The sequence below is a fragment of the Lissotriton helveticus genome, chromosome 3_1 (genome assembly GCF_964261635.1).
Source record: "Lissotriton helveticus chromosome 3_1, aLisHel1.1, whole genome shotgun sequence".
Taxonomy (NCBI): Eukaryota; Metazoa; Chordata; class Amphibia; order Caudata; family Salamandridae; genus Lissotriton; species Lissotriton helveticus.
In genome coordinates this window covers 494,155,806-494,183,423 of record NC_136061.1, presented here as the reverse complement: position 1 = coordinate 494,183,423, position 27,618 = coordinate 494,155,806, and the positions used below count along the sequence as shown (strand labels likewise).

Below are 27,618 nucleotides of genomic sequence, written 5' to 3'. Positions count from 1 at the left end.
AATTGTTCCATGAAAAAATCGCAACCTTACCCAAACCAACACTTTAAATCCTTGAAGGATTCCTCACCAACAATGACCACAACCTAACCACCATCACCATGTGGGAACCACTCACACCCCAAGTCCACCGCCACCATCTTGGGTTCCATACACTCAGAGCCCCCAAAGATCCCTGCTCCATCACATGTTCAATACGAAATCAACGCCATCAGCAAGGACCTCCCTTCTATCATCAACATCTCTATCGACTAACCCAACTTCCCAGCCACCTGGAAGCAAGCGGACGTCAAGCCACTCCTAAAACAACCTCTGCGGACCTAGCAGAACTCAAAAACTACTGACCAATATCCTGACTCCCCTTCCCAGCCAAAGTGCTAGAAATAGCTATAAACATCCAACTAACCAACCACCTGAAAAGAAACAAACTCTTGGACCCCTTGCAGTCAGGCTTATAAGCAAACCACAGCATGGAGACAGCCCTGATCACTGCCACTGATTATATCAGAGCTCTCATGGGCAGGGGAGAAACCGCAGCCCTGATTCTGCTCGACCTATCCACAGCTTTCGACACCACATCCCAATACTCCCTGCTGCTTGGCCTCCACTAGACAGGAATCCAAGGGAAAGCTCTCAAGTGGATCGCTTCCTTCCTTACAGAAAGAACCCAAAGCATCTGCCCCTTCCTCGCCTCAGGCCCAAATGAAGTAAACTGCAGAGTCCGCCAATGATCTTAGACACTTACATGGCTCCTCTAACCACCCTGGTCAAAGTGGATGAGATGAACATAATTTCCTATGCTGACGACACACAGCTCATCATGTCCCTGTCTGCAGACTCCACCAAAACGAACTTGCACGACGTATGACTGATGTGGCCAGCTGGATGAAGAACTAGTACCTCAATCACAATATCTAAAAAACTAAGGTCCTCACCTTCGGGAACACCACCTCCTCATGGAACTACACTTGGTGCCCAATCAAACCTGTTCCCTCTCCCACACCCACACAAAACACAAGAAACCTAAGCATCATCCTCAACATACAAGTGATCAATGGGAAAGGAGATAAACGCCATCTCCTCTGCATGTTTTCACATCCTCCACATTATGGATTTTCAAGTGGCTCCTCACCGACACCGGACGCCCAGGCACTCATCACCAGCCACCTGGACTACGGCAACACCCTATACGTAGGGATCACCACACAACTTCTGAACAGACTCCAGATCATACAGAACGCAGCAGCAAGACTCAGCCTTGCCTTCCCGAGACGAGTTCCCATGACCCCCGCCTCAGAGCACTACGCTGGCTCCCTGTAAACAAATGGGGCCAGTACAAACTACTAACTCACGCCTACAAAGTCCTCCGCAACTCGGGTCCCGCCTACCTCAAACACAGAGTTAACTTCCACCGGAGAACTACGGTCTGTGTCCCTTCACCTGGCCCACCCCCCCACATCCAAAAACAGCAGGAGCGTCAGATGTGCCTTCTCCCATGTGACCAGCAAAGACTGGAACAAACTCCCTCTGCAACTCCCAGGAACACCCACCGCCCGAATTGTTCAGAAAGAAACTGAAAACCTGGCTGTTCAACAGATAGCCCACAGCTGCAGCACCCTCCACATTCACAGCACCTGGATACCCTCATGGGTAATAAGCCACACTTTACAAATCCTATTGTATGTTTACATATTCTGGTTGCAGGGCCTGGCCTGACCTTGTGGTGAAATACCACCAAACCACCAGCACACTATGTATGAAGAGTCAGTGAAGAGGGGCGAGCTGTCCCTGTCACTCAGGGAAGCATGTCAATGATTAATGTGGACTATAAAATCTAATTGCTTTGCGGCTCCTTCTCCTGCTGCTTCTCATAATGCGGCCACATCAATCCGGTTTTGTCCTGAGTAGTGCCACAATGCATAACCTGCGCATCTTTTTTGCCACCCTTCAGGAGATCGACCCTGCGCTGGAGGCAGCTGCCATTTTCCTCGATGCCACTAAGGCATTTGATTCTCTTGAATGAACATATCTATTCACTCTGCTGGCCCTCCGGGGATAAGCCCTAAATACATCCAACTGACTAATCTCCTCTGCTTAAAGCCTACTACGAAGATCCGTATTAATGGGGTAGTTCCCCCCATTACAGGTCCCCCGGGGGACGAAGCAGGGATGCCCGCTCTTCCCCATCCTCTTCACCATGGCCATGGAGCCTTTGGTGTTTCACCTAAGGCAGCACCATGCCCACTGAGGTCTTCCCTTCACGCCTCAAGTGATAGTTGTTTCCTTGTATGCGGATGAAGTTACTTTATAAGTGGAATACCCGGCTGTGAATCTAGACCCACTGATTAGGGAATTTATCAGATTTGGTGAGCTATCAGGCATATTTATAAACTGGGCAAAGTTGGATATTTTCCCGCTTAAAGAGGCCACCATGCAGTTCTCTCTGAGTTCCCCCTCCACTGGGCAGACGACCCGGTGTGGTATCTGGGGGATGGGGTTAAACCGAGACATTAAGGTTCTTTGGAGATCAAATTGTGGTCGTCTAATGGACTAGTTAGAGGGCCAGGTGAAACAGTGGGCACGATTGCCGCCCTCTTTGGTGGGATCCCTGGCCATTGCTCAAATGGTTATATTGCCGAAATGTCTTTATTTGTTCATCAGTCTCTCCTTCGCCCTTACTAGCATCTTCAGGCGTGGGCTACGTTCGAACATGATATTATTGGCATGGGGCGGGAAACATCCCAGAGCCTCCTAGGAGAGACTGATGCTACTTTTGAGCAGGGTGGTCTGTTTTCACCAGACAAGAACCTTTATTACACTGTGCACAGGCACAATTCAGGTATCTCTGAGTATACCCTACGCAGTCCATTGCACACAGTGCGCCGGAACACGAACAGGCTGCGCCGCATCCGTTGCACATGGTCCAATATAGGGTGAAAGCTAGGTCGCGGTCAAGAGTGGACACTGTTAGCTGCACTGTATGGACATGGCACAAGCTGCGCCGGAGGGTGTGACAGGAGGTGCAGTTTGCTACAGCTATACCACTAATTAAACACCCCGCACTGACCTTTTCTCGAGACGTGGTGTGGTGACACGCTCTGGTTGTTGGGAGCGTGCACCAGGGCATCACCGGAACGTGCGGGCGGCCATGTTGGAAATGCCGCGACCCGCGCGAGAGACAAGGCGCTTTCCCGGCACTCGGGGATAAAAAACTTAATTAAAACCTACACACGAGTCAGTGTTTATTACAGGCTGACCATTATAAATTGGCGAGGAGGCTGGGAAGCACTTCATCGCACTCGGTGGTACCGGACCCGCCCAGCACCTTATCGTCCCGAGCGTGGCAGAGGAAGGTGAGTCACCACGTGGCAGAAGGGGACACCCTAGGGTCCCCGAACACGGCACAGAGGTCAGTGATTCCCATGGAGAGTGCAGCAGAGGCACAGGTCGGGCGTGGAACAGAGAGAACACAGCGAGTGTACCCCACACACACACACACACACACACACACACAGGGCCAACTACAAGCCCAGAGACCACATGGGTTGGTGCACACACCGGCACAGCTAGGCCCCACCAACAGCAAGAATACAGGGCTCACCACAGAGGCACAGCTAACACCAGCCCACACAAGCAACCACCACTACAGCCCGAACTGCAGGCAACCCGTGCAGCGTGGACCGTTTAAGAGGCACATAGTGTCCCCCAGCTGAGATCATAGCACCCCAAACCTCACTGGGACAGAGCACAGCGCTGGATACCCCACGCTCATCCAGAGATAGGGAAGGGAGTCCTGTGCCTCCGCAGGCAAGCAGCACAGAAGAGAGACAAGCCCCGGGGAGTCCACCAGGAGTTGCTATACAGCCAGTTCCAGCCCAGGGCAAAGAGGGGAAAATGTGCGCACAAACGTCATCCCTCACCAACCTGGTCCCGTCCCTACCCCAAAGGGGTGAGCCAGCAATGCCTTGGGAGGACTGGAAGCAGTACTTTTTGAACTACCTGTCAGCCCTGGAAGACGAGGGAGAAGACGAGTTCTCCAGTGCGAGGAGGAAAAGAATACTGCTACACAACCTCGGTCCAGAGGGAATCTGTGTTTACGACAACCTAGTAAAGAAAACCAGTCTTCCAAACGACACAGATGAGTTCCAACATGCGCTAGAAGATTTGGATTCACACTACCGCTCGGTGGTGTGCATAGCAATGGACAGGTGCAATTTTTTCCAAAGAAAACAAAGCAGCAGCGAATCAATAGATAAATACGTAGCGGCGCTGCAGAAACTAGCGGTGACGTGCAAATTTGGCACACTGCACGACGAGCTCATCAGAGATCAGATCATTATGCACACCGCAAATACAGCGATCCACGAGAAACTGTGGGTAAACGGAGACGCCCCTCTAAAGGAAGTCGTAGCGCTAGTGAAGAAGGCGGAACTATCCAAAAGATGTGCAGCAGCAGCGAAAAGGGAGAGCCTCAACAAAACTCCTGTGTGCAAAGTGACGGACAGAAGCAAACAAGAAATAACCCAGCAGCCTGCACAGCCGAATGCCAAGCTCCAGAAGAGGTACCCTCAGAGACCCACGAGAACGCAAAGGCCACAAGGAGAGAGTAGAAACAACTGCTACAGATGCGGGAGTCAAACACATGCCAGCCACGATAAAGGATGCCCAGCGTTCAGGGCAAAATGCTCCTTCTGTGGGATAATGGGGCACTACGAAAAAGTGTGTAGGCGGAAATTCAAGAGATCAGACGCGAAGTACGTAGCCCAAGAGACGGACAGAGAGGAAGAAGCACCCGAAGAAGAAGAAGAAGAGGACGGAGTCTTATGTGTTGACGACCAGGTGCTAGGAATAAACTGTGCAAGGTCCAGGAAACCTGAGTTACAAATGGAAATTGGAGGAGTGTCAATTAATATAGTGGCAGATTCAGGCTCCCCATATACCATGGTCCAACGAACAGTATGGGAAAGAGACTTTGAACCATGGGTAAGCCGAGACCTATGACCAGCGGACATACACCCAGTCGCGTACACCGGCGAACCTATACGCATGGTAGGGTATTGCACATTCAAGTTCGAGTTCAGAGGAAGAGCAGCGGAAGGGAAGCTCTACATCGCCGAGAAGGGACCGTCGGTCCTAGGATGGATAGACCAAGGCGCGTTAGGGATCCAACTCAACCCAGGAGTGACCACGCAAGTGATGATGACAGACACAGTACAGGCATATGAAGAGGAGGCGCGGAAGAAAGAGTACCCGGAGGGCTTCAAGGGAACGATCGGTCGGATGACGAAATGCACGTACAAAATATGCTTAAAGGCGGGAGCACCACCAGTGAGCCACAAAGTCCGCAACATTCCCTTCATGAGCAGGGAGGCCGTACAGGAGGAGCTCCAACGATTGGAAAAAAATTGAGTCATTGAAGCCATTGACAGCGCCGAATGGCTTGTACCACTGGTAGTTGCACAGAAGCCCAATGGGAAGGTGCGTTTGTGGTGGATAAGTTCCCACTGCCCCGGATTAACGAGATGCTGGCTAAAGCGAAAGGGGTAAAATAGTTCTCCAAGGTGGATCTCACATCCGCGTACCACCAAATCACCCTCCATCCTTCGTGCAGCCACCTAACATCGTTCATTACACCCTTCGGATGCTATAAATTCCTGAGAATGCCGTTTGGGTTGGCATTTGTGGAGAAGCGTGGCTCAGTGGTTAGAGGCGGCAGACCCGGAAGCTGAGATCGGCCGTGGACCAGGGTTCGATTCCCTGCCTCGGCGGGTCTCGGGCTCAAAATTCCACGGACTCGACAATTCTCGCTCCGGTGCCTACTCGACTCACGGGGTCACACTCTGCGACTCTGGGCAATAGCTTGCTTAATCTCCACTACGGCCCCTCGTGGCGGGATGCCTGGCTTTCACCTTGTGGATACCCTGCCAGGGTATCTCACAGGGGAATACCAGGACGGGTTCCCTAAGCAAGCGCCTTGAGACCCCTGGGTGATTCGTGCGCTATATAAATCGAAATACATTTACATTTACATTTACATTTCATAAAGTGGAAGGCGTGCAGTACTTCCAAAGCGATATTCTCATGATGGGCAAATCAAAGAGTGATCATGATGCAAAACTGCACACAGTTCTGACCATCCAAGCGCAAAATGGTCTCACTGCAGAGTGGGGAAAGTACAAGTTCGGAGAGGGATCAGTGACATACTTAGGTCACGAGATCAGTGGAAAAGGAATCGAACTGAAACAAGCCAACGTAACTGCCATTAGAGAAGCACCTACGCCAAAAAGGAAGGAAGAAGTCTGCTCTTTTCTGGGCATGGCTGAATTTTACAGCAAGTTTGTTCCCCACTTTGCATCCAAAACACATCACTTAAGACAACTATTAAAAGAGAAGAACACCTAAGTGGACGAAAGAAGAACAGACGGAGTTTGAACTATTAAAACCGGACATCTGTGCAGCCATGCCCCTCAAGGGTTTCGACCAAACTGCCTCATCCATACTGACTGACTGACTGATGCCAGCGACAAAGGACTAGGGGCAGTTCTAATGCAGACGTCCTAGGAAGGAGAGGTTTGTCTCCAGATCCCTGGCTCCGAACGAGGAGAAATTCAGTGTTATAGAAAAGAAAATGTTGGCTACAGTGTGGGCCATGGAACGGTACAGACAATTCTTATGGGGTTCAATGTTCTTACTCCGCACAGATCACAAGTCACTGGTAAAAGTCTTGACCTCGAGTGGGTATGCACATGCGACGCCACGGATAGCGAAAATGACATTAAGACTACTTGATTATGTCTACGATGTGGAGTATATCCCCAGGACAAGGAACTAGGTAGCAGATTTCTTGAGCCGAGCAGCTGCCATGGAACCTGCTGCGGAACAAGAGCCCTCAGAGTGGGAAGGTTACACCATGGCACTCACGCAAGACCATGAAGGTGTGATCAGCAGTCAAGAATGGGAGGAAGCGTACTGCAATGACGAGACCTTGAAGGCAGTGAAGAGCTACGTGACACAAGGATGGCCAGACAAAAAGCACCTGGACAGCCAGTTGAGGAAGTATTGGGACGTCCGGGAGGAATTATCCATTGGGGACAATCCAGTGTTCCTGCTCTGAGCGGACAAGGTAATACCTCCACAACCACTAATAGATTATCTCCTAGCTATCCTGCACGAGGGACACCTCGGAATAATGAAGACAAAGTCCAGGGCAAAACAGGCGTATTGGTGGCCGGCAATGGACAATCAAATAGAGAAACATGTTAGGATGTGCGAGAGTTGCAGCCGGGCGGACAAGGCGCAAGTCCTACTACGTCCACCCCTAGGAAAGTTCACGTGTCTCACAAGCCCGTGGGAAATGCTCTCCGTGGACATCTTGGGACCCATACTGGACACCAACGGGGTACCAAAATATGCGATTGTCCTGATAGATACGTACACCAAGTGGCCGGAAGTGGATATTTGTGAGGAAGCCAGCACAGAAGCCATACTTTCCTTCCTCACAGCCACTTTCTTGAGGGAAGGAATTTCCAAAGTAATCACGAGCGACAATGGTCCACAATTCAATTCAGACAAGTGGAACGCGTTCACGGACCGCAACGGTATAGAAGTCAAGCACAACCCTGTGTATCATCCGGCGGGAAACGGACTAGCGGAGAGGTTCAACAAGGTGATAATGGGCTCTGTGCAAGCAGCAATAAGTGAAGGCAAGGACTGGGAGAAGGAACTCCAAAAGATGCTGTGGGCATATCGCATTACACCAGCCAACACAGAGTACAGCCCGTTTAAAGTACTCAGAGGACGAGACCCATTCACAAAAGACAACCTAGCATGGAAACATATGGTGGTCCAAAGTAAATGGTCTCCGGCTGTTGTACGTCGCAACATGGACAATGCACAAGCCTTGTACACTCAGTACTATAATAAACGGCCCAACGTGAAAGAAGTGACTTTGGAGAAGGGCGAGTGGGTGAGAGTGAAACAGGCAGTGATGAAGAAGAAGGGCGACAGCAAGTTTAGTCCTCCATTGCAAGTAGTAGAGCCATACGCAAGATCGACCTTGCTAAGCGACGGCAAAGTGTGGTCGCAAGATAGAATGGCACGATGCAACAAAGTCATGAAGTGGGAAAGCTTGGAAGATGGAAGTTCACCCACCCCAGCGAAAAGACCAGAACTGGGAAAGACACTAGAGACAGAAAGAATTGAACAAGATACCGTAATCAGTGAGCAGAATGACGAAGAACTGTACAATCCAGAGGAGCGTGAAAGGGAAGGATCAGCCTTTTCATTCACGCCTTGCAGCCAGGGTACGGAGACAATGGAAGGAGAGCAGAGGATTAAAGCGATGGGGAGCGCCAGCTCTCCAGGCAGCGACCAGCCTATGAGAGGTAGCCAGATGAACACCCGTACCAGGTTGGGCAGGCTGGTCAAGGCACCTAAGAGGTTTAAAGACTATAACATGGAGACCAAGTAAGACTATTTATTACGTGTGACTCTGTCTACCTCGGTAGTCCAGGGATTGCTTCGGCATCTATCTTTGATTGATCTACATTGTGTTGTAATGTTAAAGGGGGGAGATATGTGGTGACGCGCTCTAGTTGTTGGGAGCGTGCACCAGGGCATCACGGGAACGTGCGGGTGGCCATGTTGGAAATGCTGCAATCCGCGCGTGAGGCAATACGCTTTCCTGGCGCTCGGGAATAAAAAACCTAATTAAAACCTACACGCGAGTCAGTGTTTATTACAGGCTGACCATTATACTTGGGGGCTTGAAACAGATTTAGGAGACTGGCAGATGCATTTCCATAGGACGTATTTATTGCGCCACAGCAGGCCCTGGCAGGGGCAGAGCTCAATGAGCTGGACAGATTCACTTACTTATTATCAGCTTTGGGCTGCCCTGCGTGCTAGTGCTGCCTCATTTTCAGTAGTGCTGCCCATGCTGCGGGCGATAGAAAACTTCTTGAAGAATCCTTCCTCCTGTAAATTGATAATGCGGCTGTATACCGAAATGCAACACATGGCACCGGTACAGTGGAGTGGTGTGGCTCACTTGTTAGAGGCGGCAGACCCGGAAGCAGAAGTCGGCCTGGGACCAGGGTTCGATTCCCGACGTGGCAGGGTCGTGGACCAGGGTCAGCGGACTCAATAATTCTCGCCTCGGTGCCCACTCTAACCAGGGGTCCCACTCGGCAACTCTGGGCATTAGCTTGCCTAATCTCCACAACGGCCCCCTCAACGCCGGGGATGCTTGGCTCCACCTTGGGGATTCCCAGCAGGGACCATCCCACAGGGAAAGCCAGGACGGGTTCCCCAGCGGTATACAGCGCCGAGATGCCCCGCGGTGATTCGCGCACTATACAAAAAAAGAAATAACATAACATGTTCCTAAGGCGCGGCATGAGTGGGAGGTTCAGTTGGGCATACCCGATCTGGAAGAACAGTGGATGTTTTGCTGGGGAACCCCTAACAACAGGTTGCATCTTATACATTATAATTTTCTGCATAAATTGTATCAGACAATAGAATAGTTGTTTAAGGCGGGCTTGATTGAGGATGCGCGGTGCGTCAGATGCATGGCTCCCTGCACGAATTTCGTGCACCTGGCATGGAATGCCTCGACAGCCGATACTGGGGGGCTGTCTTTGATGCTTTATTTGTGAACAAAATGAAAGCTGAGTCTCCCCCCCACTCTTTCTCCCCCTCTTGTCCGCCTTCTCCCTATCCCTCTAATCTCCTAGTTCTAGAGTTATGAAATTAAAAGACTTGCCTTACATATGCCTACTATGATGATATAGTGTTTACATACTAGAAGATTCCATGTAAGAAATGTATGGAGCTCATACTCTTTGAACAATACTACAATGTTATTGGACTTCTACACTCTCCATTGTATATTGACCTATATCTTCAGTAAACAGAATAAACATTTTAAAAACACCAGCGCACAACCTTTCACTGTGCGTATTTGACTGTGAATGAAGGTCCTCGGCAAGTCCTGGTGCCAATGAACCAGGTATACTTGGTCTTCAGCAGTGCACAACATGTTTTAGGGACCCTGCCTGCCACACCAGCCCTTGTGCTACCGAACCGGCTTTGCCCATTATTTGTGCACTTAAACAAAAAACAATGGTTCTGTCGGACAACAGTCAATTCAAAAAAGTACTTAATACATAGACTTAGCCATATATCCCACGAAGGATATGTGCAATGATTGTAAACTGACCACAAAAGGAAAAAACACAATAAACGTATATCTTTAGTAATTTGATATATTCAAATGTTTTTGTTTCTGTAATGAATCAGATATGCTGTCCAATATATATAAAAACAAACATGGGATGCGAATACATAAGGTGTCTAGATTGTGACTGGTGACTGGGTGTTATAAGTGACAAAACGAAAATACATAAACGTAAAAACTTTTTCAGAATATCCAATATATACAACACAATAGTCACAGGAGGTTTAAATTGTTCCTTTTGTCCAGTTGGACTTTGTGCACTTGGATATATGACAAAGAACGTCGACGTTTCGACCCTGGGGGCGATGTGCTGATTTATGCACATCTAGGGCAGGTCTTCATCAGGACTGGATAATGGTTGGACAGCCTTTTAATAAGGTATAAGAATCGTCTGGTCTTCTAAAGTTGGATGGTGCATGTCAGCCGACAAGCACCTATGGCACTCTCTGGTTCTCTTTATTTCATGGTAGTAATTCTGCACCAGCCGTCTGACTCCGCCGGGTCGTTAGTAGTCATTGCCTACTAACGACCCGACGGAGTCAGACGTCCTGCGTGCAAGCTAGAGCAATCGCCAAGGCGAAGCAGACCCCTTATTCAAATTGCACCGGCTGGTTTCGTTTTGTCACTTGTAACACCCAGTCACCAGTCACGACCTAGACACCTATGTATTTGCATCCCATGTTTGTCTTTATATATTTTGGACAGCATATCTGATTCATTACAGAAACAAAAAGGTTTGAATATATCAAATTACTAAAGATATACGTTTATTGTGTTTTTTCCTTTCATTTGTGGTCAGTTTACAATCATTGCACATATCCTTTGTGGGATATATGGTTAAGTCTATGTATTAGGTACTTTTTAATTTGACTGTTGTTGTCCGACAGAACCATTGTTTTTTGTTTAATTACCCGCCCAGGTTCTGAGGTTTACAGGGTCACCCCATTACACTTGACATTATTTGTGCACAGCAGGATCCTGTATAGGTTGTGTCCTTCAATTGTGCCTTGTTCTCAGCTTCATTACAGGAGAGCCAAATGGAAATATTCTTCAGCCAAGCCTACGGGGGCTCTACGACCAAGGGTCTAGTCGCCCTTCTTTCTGATTAGTTTTTGCTCCTCTTAAACATTTCATCCGTGTTTTTATAACCTGAAGAGTGAAAGATGTTTTCATTTTAGCATCAATATTTGCTATAGTTAGATTTCAACTGGGTGGATGTTCATTATCTGCTTCCTGAACAGCATGGTGTAAATTAACATTATTTGTATAAAATAAATTTCCACCTCTATAGGGATTGCTCCTCCTTTCTAACGTTGACCTGTATGCTATTACCCCTGTCTAGCTCGGGCATTTATTAACCACATGAATGCTACAGCAATTCATCCTCTGTGCTGCAGATCCTTCTTTCCCATTGTTCATGACGAGCTCAGCTCGTCATGAGCACACAAGCAGTGTACTGAATGACGAACTGAGCTCGTCATGAGCAATGAAGGGGTTAATGAACCGAGCATGCTTAGTGCATTGTAAATCACTTACCCCTTATTTAGCTCTTCTTCTTATTGATTTCGAGAAGGCATTTGATTCCATAGACTGGTGATATCTAGAAGACGTCCTAATCGAGATGGGGATGGGCCAACACTTCCGGAACCTGGTCAAGGTATTATACTCTTGACCACAAGCACGAGTCCTAGTCAATGGGGCACTCTCTGAGCTTTTCTCCATTGAAAGGGGAACGAGGCAGGGCTGCCCCCTCTCACCGTTCCTTTTTGCCCTGGCGATGGAGCCCTTGGCATGCCTTGTGCGATCTGATGACTGTATTTAAGGTTGGAGATGGCCAAATTCTGTGGAGGACAAAATTGCGTTATACGCGGATGATGTCTTGCTTGTCTTGGCCAATCCAGCCCTCACTGCCTCCGGGTTTTGCATCTTTTTGGACAAGTCTCTGGTCTGAAGCAAAATTCCAGCAAATCCGTCCTGGTCCCTCTCCATTTATCAAGAGACTGTTTTGATTTGCAATCCACAATACCTATCAGAAGACAGTCATTCAAATACTTTGGAATCTGGGTGGCCCTGCTCCCTGATCTCGCCTGGTCACTTAACGTCACCCCGCTGGTGAAGAAAGCCCGAGCTGTTCTCCATAAGTGGCAAACGCTACCGCTTAATCCCCTGGGAAGAGTTGCCCTCTTCAAAATGATGATACTCCCCAGTTTCCTCTACATGATCCAAAAAAAACCTCTACAATTACCACTAACCTGGTTTAAAGAGCTCGACATTCTGACTACTAAATTCCGTTGGGGTGGACGGAGACCCAGGATCCAGGCGATGATTTTGAGAGGAACTATCCCAGGACAATGCAGACGGTGACTCAGGCGGTTCTCCTAGCCTGGTGCGCATCCCTGTGCCACACCCAATGGATGAACAAACTGACTCAATACACACTACTTTGGCAGGGGACCTGGCTTTGTGAGGTCAGTGGCTTGGAGGGATTCTTGCCATGGGACATCATTGGTATCTCACAGCTTGGGGACGTGTGGACGAGCGAACATATGCACACTTTCCAGGACCTGCAAACCTGTTATTCCCTGCAACCCTGACAATTCTATTGATATCTGCAGCTACGTCACGTACCCCAAGGCACATCCCTCCTAGAGTATAGTCCATCTGAGGCGCAGATTATGTCAGATAACCTAGGAAAGGGGGTGTCCCTCGTATCTACTGCTCCCTAACCAATAACACTCCAAACACACTAGACCGGCTGCAAAACTTATGGGAGCACTGGGTGGGACTCTTGAAGAGGAAGACTGGAGAGATGCTTTAATGGCACCCAAGACAGTCACCACCTCCACCAGGCTCCATCTTGTCCAACTGTATTATTTACATGCTACCTACCTAACACCCAAGTGCCTCTTTAGCTCAGGTATGAAGTCAAATGCATCTTGTGCACGCTGCGATCACGACCAAGCTGACTTCTTTCACATGGTATGAGCCTGCCCTGTCATTGCACGCTATTGGGACTCCATAGAGAAAGAACTCACAGAGGTCCTGGGCTGGGAGGTCCCGCACACCGCCTTAAATATATTCCTGGGAATTATGGATGGACTGGATGGCCCCCGAGCTGACAAACAAGTTCTTACTACTGCCAAAATGAAGGCCAAGCGAGACATTGCGGCTAGTTGGATAAATCTGGTATCCCCTGGCAGAACGAAATGGTGCAGAGGTGTGGACTGATGCGCAGCACAAGAGAAATCGTTCTTTGGGGCTAGAGGGTGTCTAGCTAAATACCGTAAGGTTTGGGGAAAATGGCTAGGGCAGGTAGAATAAACATATCTCCTTCTGAAACTATGTGCACTGTGTGGGATCTATAGGACCGTGTACTGCAAACCCATCTCCCAGTATATGTAAAAGGGTCAAGTCAGACGAATGCTGTGGTATGCTGTATTTGACTACTGCTGGTATTCTTTTTAAAAAAACAATAACATTGTTTATCAAAAAAATAAATCCAGCGTGGTGGTTCATGACTTAGGTAATGGCTCGCAGAGATGAGACAAGATTGATTTTGAGTCAAGTTAGTTTTTTTCTAAATGACTAAATAGTCACAAATTAAAATTACAGTGTGAAATTTGACAATTACATTTACATGTTCAGGAGTGGCTGTTAATGTCAAACTGATTTACTTTTCACTCTAAAGAGGAACAAAATTGGTATATTTGTTCATAAACTGGGCAAATAGTTCACAAAATTCACATTATAGTTTCTCCCTACGGCATTTTTCACCTTTATGAGATGTGTCATCATCCCCATGTGGCTAGTGTGTAGTCACCTTGCCCCCACATAAACCGAACTAATCTTCTCTTCTTTAGAGGTTAAGCCTGTTTCTGAACTTATTAATGGTTTCTAGAGCCATTCCTTCAGGTTCATGAACCACCAGAGCAATGCACAAGATAGGGGGGAAGTGTCTCAGTCAATCAGCTTTGTGTTTGTATTCAAAATGGCTGTTTGACAGTTACTTCGTGAATTGAGCAATCCAGCAGCCAGGTTACAGATATCCCGTGGACAATGGACGTGTGTATCTACTTTTTGTGCAGCGGGCCCTTCTGTGTCCCAGCATGGGCAACAGATGATTGCAGGCCCACTTCTGTAACACCTACTGCATGGGCCCACATCTCACACCTGCCCACTATAAGGGAGGCCTGCTTCCACTTACATGGAGAAGTGACTGGGTGCAAATAAAGACATGCCGTTGGTTATGTTCTTGCATCGCATACAGATGTGAGTGCCTTATCAAGAAGGCTCTTAAGGGGCACACTAACTGCACCACCTAGGAAGGGAAACACAGTTAGCATGGCCCTCAAGCCACTCTAAGGGAAAAGGTGTGGGTAGCCCCAGCCTCATCCCATCCCCCAGTCCCGCCACAAGAGGTCCATGAACAGGCTGCCCCAACCTGTGAGGTTTATTGAGCCCTCCAAAGGGGGCTGGATACACCTGTATTGAAATACAGAGCGGCTCTTGCAACTGCTGCCCACCTTTCGAGGCGGAAGTTTGTTCAGCACAAATGATAAGTGGGAGTGTTAGCGCATGTGCTGCCTAGACGATATTTTTATGCAATCTGAAGTGCACAGTCCTTGTTTGTGTCAGATGCACATTTGCAAGGTGTGTGCCACGCCGAGCCAAGCGTGTGCCTGATCTCAATCAGACCCAAGACATCTATAAATGTTGCAAATAGTCCTTTTTAATTTTTTTTCAGAAGCTACTGAATGGATTTACTCTAAAAGAATGAAATTGTTTAAGTAGGATCACGCTCTAATCTTCTGCGAGGCTTGCTGTAATTCTGCAAAGCGTTTCTTGAGGCTGCAATGCGGATGTACCCATATTAGTCTTTGAGAGATTCAACTTTTGGCAACCCCTTAGAACCCATGCTGGCCAATCTACACAAACATTTCTGAACTCAATCTTAGGTGAACTTCTTAAAGAAACGTATTGCAGATCCATCAAACTGGACCTAAGTTGTTGTTAAAAGTGGTCCTGTTGGGTGAGGCAGGCAGACTAAACACATGGGGGAGGTTTACAAGCCCCTTGCGCCGCTTTTGCGTCACTTTTCCCATGTTAAAAGTGACGCAAAAGTGGCGCAAGGGGCTTGTAAATTTGCCCGGCGGTGTGGCCAAAGGCAACTGACAAACCGTATGCCCCAAGTGCACTGAGGACAGGAGTACAAAAACACTCAGGTGCTTGTTTAAGTAGGCAACAACAAAACCTACGAAAGTTCTATGAAAAACCTATATTAAGAGATCTGATAATTAAACAAAATGGTCAGTAATTTAACAATTGTATAAAGAGCAGATGTGTGAATGCACTTTAAAGCCTTCAGTAGAATGAAAGATATAGCCGCTATTCAAAAGCTGCTATGGTGAGCAGCATAATTATATCTTCCACTATGCAATTCTTATAACAAGGTATCACAAACATTACATATTACATCCCCTTTGACGTCGTCCGTGACATCACTGAAGTTGCAAATATGTTCTTTTTACCACATCTGTGGACATACAGCCTTCCTTCCATGTAAATGTGTTTCTTGTATTTCTGCATCCCACTGCAGCCTCCTGACTGTAATAGATCTATGGGGATATGTGTTAAGAGTCACATTAACTGAAACATTCGGAGTCATCTGTATGCAAAGATCACATCAAAGATGGCATTGACAGGACCCCTGATGCCTCGCTTCCACATCTGTTTGTTGGAAACGGAAACAGTTTTCTTTGTATGTCCATTCATGACAGGGACATTTGTCTGCTGGGGAGTGCCACTGCAGACTCCTTATTACAATGTATGGCTGGGAAGCTATGCACTGGTAGTGAGTGTAATTTAGTAGTCTCCATTCTCTATACGAACAACATATAGAGGAGGTCCAAAAAGACATCCTCATGAGCAGGGGCGCAACTAGACCCAAATTTCGGGGGGGGGCTAACACTTCAAATGCTGGAGGCGGAGCCAAAATCAGAGTCAGACTAAAAATTGCTTGTGGGTCATCCTGTCATTGTAGTGGTATAATGCATAGGGGTTATTTTTTTGCCAATACTTCACAGCTCAATTCAAAGCACGCTGGGCTCTAACATTAATGTATTCATAATAGTATTTAACACGTTTTGAGGAAGTTTAGGACTTTCCTTCAAGGAATTCTAGTAGAACAAATATTAAATGTTGTGTTTTAGTACACATTTAATGAGTTTACCTACTCTCACATGACATTTATAAATACAGTTTTGCCAACAATTAGTGACTTATGGATATGATGCACTGTAAAACACCTGAGTTGAATTGTATTAGCTTCAACCATTAGGCATTCAAAGTACTTTTAGAAGATATTTGGGTTCCTTCATTGTCCCACCTCCCAGAGTGGTTCGAAAAATTGTGGCAAATAGTGCAGTTTAAGCATACTTTTGTTTAATTGAATGAAATGAATGATTGCAAATAATATGTAAAGTGTACTTTTACCCTAACCAAGCAGCCTGGTGCTGAGCAATAAATGAAGGAGAGGTGGAGACTGCACTAATATGGAAAAGGCAAGTTTCTTTTTTTTTGAAGGGCTGAAGTCTCTGGAGCGCGGGAGACAGAGTTCCAGTGCTTTGATGCCAGAAATGAGCAGCATCAGCATCCAATAGGTACTTGCCTAATGTTAGGAATGCAGGCAGTTGACTACTGCAAAGCATAGGATTTTGGAAAGAATATAAAGCGTGATACAATGGTGAAGAAGCAGAGAACCTGTTTTATGGAGAGCGCCAAGATCTAGGAACAACACTTTGAAGTCACATTGTTTTACGTTCAAAGGCAATAGACAGTACTACAGTGAGTGAGAAGAGATTGTGAAGCAAGGGGGAAGTCCTCAGATGAGGCATCCAGGAGGGTTTGAATGATTTGAAAGCAGGAAGCCCAAGATAGACTTCCATTATCTAGTTGTGAAAAAATAGTTGAATTTATAGCAGTCCTGTGATTGCAAGAAGAGTTGGTTTTGCATAACACGAGGATGCTGTTAATGCAAGTAGAAAATGTGCCTGATCTGTTGAAAGAATGAGAAAAAGTAGTTGAAAATGAAATCAGGATTTTTTGCTGAGTCAACCTCGAGTGGCCGATGGGTCCAGCTCCATCACCACCAAATTAAAGACCATATCTATTCATTGAAAGTTCCCTAAAGATGAAGCCCTCTGTGTTGTTGTTACAATTGAGTTTTGATTTGACTTTATCCAGGAGGCAACTGTGAAAAAGCAAGAACATAATTTCTCTTGGGCAGGCCCCAGATCATTGCCCAAGAAAATAATCCTATGATATCATCTGTGTAGGACATCACAGAGAAACTAAAGGGTTGTATAAATAAAGTGAACTTAATAAGATAAAGAGTAAACAATGTAGGGCTCAGAGAAAAGCCCTGTGGGATTCTGCAAGTGAAAGGTCTCGGACATGACTAAAATACGGGGATGTGGACTGTTTATGCCCTCTCAGATAGACAAAAGGCAAGACACTCCAGGGCAGTATCTTCAATGCTACATTGCTCCAAAGAATTGGTATTTTAATAAACATTTTATAAAGTTTAAAACAATCATGTTATTACAGTGCATATGAATATCACCTTAAAGCACATACTTTGTTATTTTAAAATGTACTCTTTATGTGACATAGCCTATCCTTCCATAAGTGCAGACATTAAGATGTATACCTCAGTAAACAATACATAAAAACTGTGTTGGGGGTCAGCTTTAACCTGCCACCTAAAGTTTCCATGAGTGAATGCTAACAGGCAATATTCCCCAGCCCAGGTTAACTAAGAGCAGCCAGTGGGCCTTATTATTTTGCATACGTACTGAGCTTTAGCCACGAGTCCCATATTCAGGAAAGTTTCCGGGTCATCCGTGTTGCCACTAATCACCAATGTGCTGTCTCCTAAGCCACTGGTGATATTGAAGCCCAGTGATTCATGAAGTGCCTCCACTGCTGCAGCAGCCCTCTCAGCTTGTGTAGAGTAGCGGATGGCCTGTCAACCTTTTTTTTTTTCTTTTCGTAAATTGCGGTCTGGATTTCAATCTGTTCTGGGATGGCCAATAAATAGGGCTACCCGAGTTTAACAGAGCTTCAGCCCATTTCCAAACTGCTGATGTATCAGTATAGATGTGGGATTTCCCATTGTACAAGACTTTCAGATCCGCTGGGAATGAAAACATGTACTTGAGGTGTAATTTAGGGAGTTGTTTCTTAACATCCAGATATACTCTCCTCTGTTGTTGCACCATTGGAGTGTAATCTGGAAAAATCAGTACTTGTGTATCATCAATTGTGTATGGTCCATCAAGGCTAGACTGGAGCTTTTGTTGTGCCCTGACCCAAAGAACCTGGCTATCTATATTGCCTAAACTGTGTGACCCTGGGCAATTGTTTTCCTTCACTGTGACTCTTTTTTCAGTATAATTATATATTATATATATTTTAAGGCACCTTGAAATAATTGTTCAGGATGCAAACTGTGCAGAAACCTCTCTTGTATATTGTTTAATGCACCATAATGTTGCTCAATATATTACAATAAAGGCCTTATATAGGAGGCTCTAAACACCTGACTAGGCATGCTTGCCTTCCACAACCTGTCAACTGGAAGCCAGACTTTTGTCACAGCATGGGCATGGTCTGTTTCATAGCATGACTATGATTACAGTTAACCCTTCACCCTGAGAAAAATGCTGCACATCATGCCGGCAGACTCACTGATAGCGTATTGCATGGCCTCTTCAAGGAGCAGAACCTGAAGAAAATTGCCCTGCCTGCCCACTGTTTGGCAGTGCTAGGGTCATCTCAACTAGCACACTGCAAGATTATGCCCCTTTGTCTGTAGTATAACAGTTAGCTCTGTTGTGGCAAGTGAAACAAAATCGAGCAAACTCTGTAGTTGCAGCAGATGACATTATTATAGGCCTGGCTGGCCCTTTGGATGGCAGTAGTTATAATATGGACCTGTGCCTGTTCAACTGAGAAGAATGTTGTCAGGTAATAGGCTGTAAGTGTACTTAGTAACCCTTCCATACAACATTCAGTGCTAAAGCCCTTTGTTTGTTCCGTGAGGCCCCCTATCTGAATATTGGTCCCCATAGCTTTACCTTCCTCATCTTCGGCCCAGTATTCAAGGAATGAGATTCTGTCTTGTATGTTTTCAAAGTGCTTCCTGAGCCCTCAGATCTCATGTCAGTATTGCTTCGGCTTCTGATATTAAAACTGCCAGTTTCTTCTGATCAGAGTTAATCCTACATCAAGCACTAGTTTGTCAATCTTTGCTACCAGAGCTGCATGAGTATGCTTTATAGTGAGCAATATAGGTTCAGTAAGTCAGGAGTGTCCGCAGTTGTGGTTCACCCCTTACCCCATGTCCTAATCTTCAACTGTCAGCTCTCCCCTGTCTCTTACCTTCTTCCTTGCATGTCTACCCTTCCTCTTTCTTGCGGAGTGTTACTTTTTCTCACTGATTATTTCCCTCATACACTCACCTTTCCCCCTGCTCCCTCCCTCACTCCTATAGCCTATTACTTTCGCTCTGTGGCTCTGTCCCACATTCATCCATTTTTCCCTCCATGCTGTAATTTCCCATCGGATTGCCACCTGGCCAGTCTGTTACCTAAATAGCGGATATTTTTAAGTAACAGCTGGTGAAAAAACCTTGTAACTCAACAAAAGCTCATAGTTATTCTGATTTGAAATACGAGGCCAAGCAGTTAATACAGGTATATATCCAGAGCCACTGGAGGTATGCAACTGTATTGCTGTGTTTTTTTTCCGCATAGTTGAATATTTGCTGCATTTGCCACAATCTGCAGATGTTTACAGAAAAATGTTTTTAGCTTAAACGTTCAAAAGTTACTAAAAAACGCAGCTACATGTTGCCACACAGTGGAAGGACCTTGGCAAATGGTAACTGGTCACCTTTCTGTTGCTTATATCTGTATTTCAGTTTTAAACTGGTATTAATGAGATGCAACCAATGTTGAGACAGTGTTAAAAAGTGTAAACAATTACAAATTAATATAGTGATGCTATAACAAAATGTGCAGAATTATGCCACATAATTTACTCAACCTTGCTGCATAATTTGGCTCTCCCCCGCTGCAGAATTTCAGCGGCCGTGCATATATCACATCAAAATTATTACCAAGCAACATACACAATTCCTAAATTATTATTAAAGCTAATAGAGTCTTTCTCTTTGCTGTTCAATATTTGTCTCTAAACATTTTTGATGACCTGCCTTTATGACTTTGATGCTCAGTTGGTAAATGCAATAATTGCAGCTTCACATTCACTGTGCTCCAGATGAAGTCTTATTTTTTGTCTATAATATCCGGGTGTGCATCGCGAACTCCTCAAGACTACTATACTTTCTGTAACACTCACTATACTGTGTTCATTTTAAACCCCACGGTCATATTAGTTTGGTGTCATTATAAAATAAAATGAAATGCCTGATCAAAATAGTTAAGAGTTGCGAGTGATTTTTTTTTTTTTAAAGCTAACAGCAGATTTAGTTGCTATTCACTTACCAGCCTCGTCCCCATTTGCATCTGAAAATGTGGCAACCCTATGTATATCATAAGCCAACTTTACAATCATCTCTTCCCTACATTCTTTGCAAAAGTCTGTTGTGATGAGGGTGTATTCCTTTTTGTTTGCAGGATACTCTGTTCATTCCTGGGCGGGGGGGGGGGGGGGGGGGGGGAGGGGAGGGGAGGGGGAGGTTGACTTTACTTCACACCTTTAAACTCTGTAACTTTGCCAGTCTCCCGCTGTTGTCATGCAGATACAGCCATTAAGGAATGAAAGAGTCATGCAGGGGAGTCTGCTAAAAGAAAGAAAGATGTAAATAGGATAAACAAGAGGAAAGCTGTGACCGCCTGGGCTTTAGGACAGATCGAGTAATACCCTCGATGACCCTTGACTACTGCCTGGCAGCCTCAGCCCAGCCCACGGAACCTGACGGGGGGGGGCTGAAGCCCCTTCAGCCCAATGGTTGTTGCGCGCCTGCTCATGAGTCACATTCAATGTTTTTTTTTTTAACAGCAGGGTTTAGTTTCTGCTCCTATTACTTAACTATGTTGTCGCTTCATATATGTTTTTTCAGTGCTATTGGTGTGGTTTTCTCTGACTTTACATTGGAAAAATATTGTTTAAAGGATGTTTTTTTGAAAAACGTTTTAAATCCTTTAAAGTTTAGTGCGTGTTAGTCAAGGAGAGGAGACGAAATTAATAGAGGGTAAGAGGTGGTCACAAAATGTGATTTTAACATTTTGGGCGAGCTACAAAATGTTGAACGTCAGGGTCTGCCACAGCAGTTAGCGGCATTGTTCTTGACAGCAACGGATTATGGGTGAGATTACATGAACACGGATCTTTTCTCATGCAGATGTTTTAAAGTCTGGATGGGTTCAGGATCTCCTAGCCCTAAAAAAACAGCACTTGCCTAGAGGGGGTTCCTGTGTCTTAATTTGAATGGCCAATTAAACTTTGTAGAGGTCTGTCTGCGTAGAATTTCATTGAGATACATATGTATATGTGTGTGTGAATATATATATATATATATATATATATAGAGAGAGAGAGAGAGAGAGAGAGAGAGAGAGAGAGAGAGAGAGAGAGAGAGAGAGAGAGAGAGAGAGAGAGAGAGAGAGAGAGAGAGAGAGAGAGAGAGAGAGGGAGGGAGGAAGAGAGAGAGAGAGAGGCATATATGAGAGTTGGTGATAGTCTTTCGATCGCTATGATTAAGAATTAGTTTCCAAAATCATTTTTGTTCAGCTAATGACTGGCGCTTTTAGATTCATCTGCATTAAAACTGGCTAAAATGAATGCACCTTGCTGAGTTTCAGTTCTCTAGTTTCATGAAAATCTAGCACGAGAGGCTCGGTGCTTAAAATGAGAGGGGGACAGGTTAAAAAGGATGAATCGTTGCTCCTTGCCCTGTCAAAAACATGAATGAACAGATTTGAACCGCATTTGAAGTGAAACTAGACTTTAGTCCGAATATACCCTTTCCGTGGACTTTTCAGATCCTGGGGTTCTTAAGAGGGTCTTTGCAATTCTGTCGGGTTCTGCGACTTAATAAGCTCCAGAGTGTGCGCGCATTCTGTGGATCTTTGCGCATTCTGTGAATCTGTGCGCATTCTGTGACTCTATATCTGTGCGCTGTACGCATTATGTGAATTTGTGCGCATTGCGTGGTTCTGTGCGCATTCTGTGGACCTGTGCGCATTCTGTGGATCTTTGCGCATTCTGTGGATCTTTGCGCATTCTGTGAATCTGTGCATTCTGTGAATCTGAATCTGTGCGCTGTGCGCATTCTGTGAAGTTGTGCGCATTCCGTGGATCTGTATGTATTCTGTGGATCTGTGCGCATTGTATGGATCTGTGCGCATTCTGTGGATCTGTGCGCTGTGCGCATTCTGTGGATCTGTGCGCATTCTGTGAATCTGGGCATTCTGTGGATCTGCGCGCATTCTGTGGATCTCTGCGCATACCGTGGATTCTGCGGACTGTGCTCTTCTGTGGCTCTGCACCGCTGCTGCAGCTCTGTGGCTCTGCACCCCTGCTGCTCTGTTTCTTGAAAGATCCTGGGAGTTCTTTGGCCTCTGTGACTCTAACTACCCTGTTTCCCAAATCTGTCGGAGCCGTAGAGCCAACAGAACCAATATAAAAGCCCAGAGCTGTAGTACTCAAGGCCGAAAGGTCCCCGGGCGAGCTGAGAGCCACAAAGCCCTAATACAACCCGAGGAGCGGAGCTGCAAAGCGCCAGAGCAGCAAAGAGCCTTAGTGAATGACTCCTTGACTGCTGGACTGTGGGCAGCCACCGGCTCGGGTGGCTTCCTGACGCCGCGGCTCGGTGGCCTGTGCGCTGCAGAGCCATTCCTGTACTGGGCTGGGCCTCTCACAGGCGCAGGTGGCTCTGGCTGCTCCGGGCTCTTGTGGCTCCGGTGGCTCTGGCTGCTCCGGGCTCAGATGGCTCCGGGCTCAGGTGGCTCTGGCTGCTACGGGCTCCGGTGGCTCCGGGGGCTCTGGCTGCTCCGGGCTCAGATAGCTCCAGGCTCAGGTGGCTCTGGCTGCTACGGGCTCAGGTGGCTCCGGTTGCCACAGGAGGCTCTGGCTGCTACGGGCTAAAGTGGCACCGGCTGCTATGGGCTCTGGTGGCTCTGGCTGCTACGGGCTCAGATGGCTCCAGCTGCTACGGGCTCCGGTGACTCTAGCTGCTACGGGCTGAAGTGGCTCCGGCTGCTACGGGCTCAGGTGGCTGTGGTAGCCACAGGTGCAGGTGTCTCTGGCTGCTACGGGCTCGGGTGACTCAGATGGCTCCGGTTCCCACAGGCGCAGGTGACTCTAGCTGCTACGGGCTGAAGTGGCTCCGGGGGCTCTGGCTGCTCCGGGCTCAGATGGCTCCGGGCTCAGGTGGCTCTGGCTGCTACGGGCTCCGGTGGCTCTGGCTGCTCCGGGCTCAGATGGCTCCGGGCTCAGGTGGCTCTGGCTGCTACGGGCTCAGGAGGCTCTGGCTGCTACGGGCTCAGGTGGCACCGGCTGCTACGGGCTCAGGTGGCTCTGGCTGCTACGGGCTCAGATGGCTCTGGCTGCTACGGGCTCCGGTGACTCTAGCTGCTACGGGCTGAAGTGGCTCCGGCTGCTACGGGCTCAGGTGGCTCTGGTAGCCACAGGTGCAGGTGTCTCTGGCTGCTACGGGCTCGGGTGGCTCAGATGGCTCCGGTTCCCACAGGCGCAGGTGACTCTAGCTGCTACGGGCTGAAGTGGCTCCGGCTGCTAAGGACTCAGGTGGCTCCGGTTGGCGCAGGTGACTCTGGCTGCTACGGGCTGAAGTGGCTCTGGCTGCGTCGGGCTCAGTTGGCACCGGCTGCTAAGGGCTCCGGTTGCCACAGGCGGCTCTGGCTGCTACGGGCTGAAGTGGCTCCGGCTGCTACGGGCTCCGGTGGCTCCGGTTGCCACAGGCGGCTCTAGCTGCTACGGGCTGAAGTGGCACCGGCTGCTACGGGCTCAGGTGGCTCCGGTTGCCACAGGCGCAGGTGGCTCTGGCTGCTACGGGTTGTGTTGGCCATGTGCCGCCATGTCTCTTCTGAGCTCCGGCTAGTGGTGGGTCGGTGACGCCGGGGCTATGCCCTGCCTCGGCCTCGGGGAGCTCTGTGCCACCGTGGCTCACTGCTCTTCTCTGCGCGGCCACCGGCTCGGGAAATCTGTTGCTCGGGTGGCTTCCTCACCCTGCGGAACTGTCCCTTCTATGTTGTCTCGGGGATACAAGTCTCTGTCGGAATCAGGGCTTCCACTGGCAGGGATAGCATTGGGACGCTGTGGCTCACAGTGCTCTGCGCCGCCACTGGCGGGGACTCACTAGAGTCAAATCTTTAGTTGCACAGTTCATTAAAAAAAGCATGGCAATGGGGTCTTCGCTGCCGTGAGTTCAGGTGGCTCCATGACGCACTGGCTCTACTGGGCACTCTGCTGTTCTCAAGTGTCTCGCGTATACATGGCTCATCCTCTGTCTGTTTGTGGAATACCACTGGCTAAGGTGGCATTGGGACGTCGTGGCTCTCGGTGCTCTGCGCAGCCACGAACTGCTGTGGCCCAGAGACGCCGCGACTCACGGGGCTCTGCGCCGCCACAAACCTAGGAGGCAGGGAGACACCTTGGCACTTTGGTTTCTGGCTGCAACCGACTCAGGTGGCTCTAGGGCGCCGAGGGACGAGGGTCACTGAGCCCTACGCTGCCCTGGGCTCGGGTGGCTTGGGGGACGCCCTGGCTCTGTTGGGGCTCAGGTGGCTCGGGGACGCCCTGGCTCTGTTGGGTCTCAGGTGGCTCGGGGACGCCCTTACTATGTTGGGTCTCAGGTGGCTCGGGGACGCCCTGACTCTGTTGGGTCTCAGGTGGCTCGGGGACGCCCTGACTCTGTTGGGTCTCAGGTGGCTCGGGGAGGCCCTGGCTCTGTTGGGGCTCAGGTGGCTTTGGAACACCCTGGCTCTGTTGGGGCTCAGGTGGCTTTGGGACGCCCTGGCTCTGTTGGGGCTTAGGTGGCTTGGGGACGCCCTGGCTCTGTTGGGGCTCAGGTGGCTTTGGGACGCCCTGGCTCTGTTGGGGCTTAGGTGGCTTGGGGACGTCCTGGCTCTGTTGGGGCTTAGGTGGCTCGGGGACGCCCTGGCTCTGTTGGGGCTTAGGTGGCTCGGGGACGCCCTGGCTCTGTTGGGGCTTAGGTGGCTCGGGGACGCCTTGGCTCTGTTGGGTCTCAGGTGGCTCGGGGACGCCATGGCTCTGTTGGTGTCAGGTGGCTTGGGGACGCCCTGGCTCTGTTGGGGCTCAGGTGGCTAGGGGGACGCCTTGGCTATGTTGGGTCTCAGGTGGCTTAGGGACGCCTTGGCTCTGTTGGGGCTCAGGTGGCTCGGGGACGCCCTGGCTCTGCTGGAACAGTACATCGGGTGTATACACTTACGTTCGGTGGGCATGCTGATGATGGTCTCGGCAGTCGCGTGGTAGTCGTCATCCTCCAGCGTGCCCTCGCTGCCGTCGTCCCGCTGCACGTCGTGCGAGTCCATGAGGTTCTGGAGCGGGGGTGCCCGGGGCAGCATCTGGAGCAGCGCCTCGCCGCTGATGTTAGGCGCCTGCTCCATGCGCAGTTTGCTCAGGATCTGCGCCTTGATGGCCTCCAGGCGCGAGTAGCGGGCATTCAGGCGCCAAGTGCACGCGGTGCAGGGGTCGCCCCTCGCCGGACTGCCCTCGCCAGCCTGGTTATCGTCGTCGAGCTCCGCCGCGGGCAGGCTGAGGAGTGCAGAGAGGAGCAGGCACGCGAGGCACTGAATGGGCCTCATGCTCGGACGGGTGACACGCTGCGCTGGGTACCGTGCCTCAACGATACTCCCAACCCCCGCCAATGCTTCTGCCCGTGCTCCACTGGAAGCGGCGCAGCCCGGGAGAGCTTTTATACGGAACTTGAGTTACACTTCTGTCGTCCACCCCCTGGATTGGCTCCGTCGCCATCAATGAATCCAGCTGTCAGCGTCCGGAGTGCTCTCTGTCACAGGTCACCAGGGCAGGGCTCTGCTGCTGCTTCCAACAGCACTCGGCCCCCTGGGGCCATGCTTCTCCCGTCACTTCCGATCGGAAAGTTCTATAATGCAGCATCTGCAGTGCAGTGGGGGGACTTTCTCTGGTGCTTCATCTATCGGCACTGCCTACAGTGCACTGTGTCAGTTTTCTACAGTGTAGTATCTTTGTACTGCGCCCACTCCTTCTGAGCTTTCCTTCGAGCACGTTTTGCAGTGCAACCCTTTCCACATTCTACTATCTACCAGCACTTTCCAAAGGGCACTCTTTCTACAGTGCACTGTGGAGACTTTGAACCGTGCAATAGCTTTCCTGGTGTTCTGCAGTGTACTATCAGTATTTTAATGGTGCACTAGTAAGTAAGTACAATATTTATTAGACAATTAAAACCATTCTGATCTAGTGGAACAATACAATCCCTTCTAAAGGAAGAAAAATACTGTAAAAGAATAAATATGCTCTAAAATGCTGACGAAATATGAAAACAAGGTTTTGTTTAATGGTGACGTTCACAGATAAATGACATCGTAGGTCACATGTCTGAGCGACTGCGAGAAAAGTGCTTTGTGCATTGTGCAAGTCCTAACAATTCCACTTCAGGGGGCGGCTGCCTGCCTTCAGCCCCTGAACAGCCCTCCTTGAACTTGGAGGACCTCGCCGTGAGTCTGCAGTTTCTTCCCTGGAAGCAGGGCTTGACTGACTCCTGGCAGGATCGAGTGTCCAGTTCCTGCAATCGTGGCCTGAGTAGTATCCTTCTTTCCTGCGGAAAGGCAGGTGCACAATACAGGGAACAATGATTCTTTTGGGGCGGGGCAGAAGCGGCAAGTGGTCTCTAGGTGTGCATGTTTCCAACCTTGAGTCCCTTTCCCTACAGACCCCTCCAGAGTTTAACGTTTTTTTTGTTTTTTTTTACTTTAGACATTTTTGGCAGAGGCAGCCATAAGTAGTGGTTGCCTCTCTGCATAGATTGGTGCTACAAATTGGTTGTGGGTCTTGGCTTGTAGCATGCGCTGGACGTTCTTCGCTGATTGAGTATTCACGATTTTTCTCAGGAGACCTTTGAATCAGCCATAGAAGATGTTTAAGGTCTATGGTTCACCCATTTGAAGCTCTTCGAGGGACTTCTCAATGGCAGTTTGCTAGTGTGAGGCAGGGGAGTTGGTCAAGTCTCGACCAAGGTCGAATTTGAAACTCCCGGGCTCTGCCTTTTTATGTCTTGCGCCTAGCGTTGCAGTGCGCAGCACTGCTCGCTTAGCGAGAGACTTTATGTAGGC

The 27,618-nt window shown here is 48.5% G+C and overlaps 1 protein-coding gene across 1 annotated transcript in view; it reads right to left on the bottom strand.

The window, feature by feature from the left end:
• MSTN (myostatin) overlaps positions 1-26,806 on the bottom strand; it is a 98,739-nt gene extending 71,933 nt beyond the window's left edge. The window contains exon 1 of the mRNA XM_078680378.1: positions 25,734-26,806. Within this exon, the coding sequence (XP_078536504.1) occupies positions 25,734-26,109 (376 nt within the window). The 5' untranslated portion in view covers positions 26,110-26,806. The remainder of the gene's footprint in view (positions 1-25,733) is intronic.
• Between the last annotated feature and the right edge of the window lie 812 nt (positions 26,807-27,618).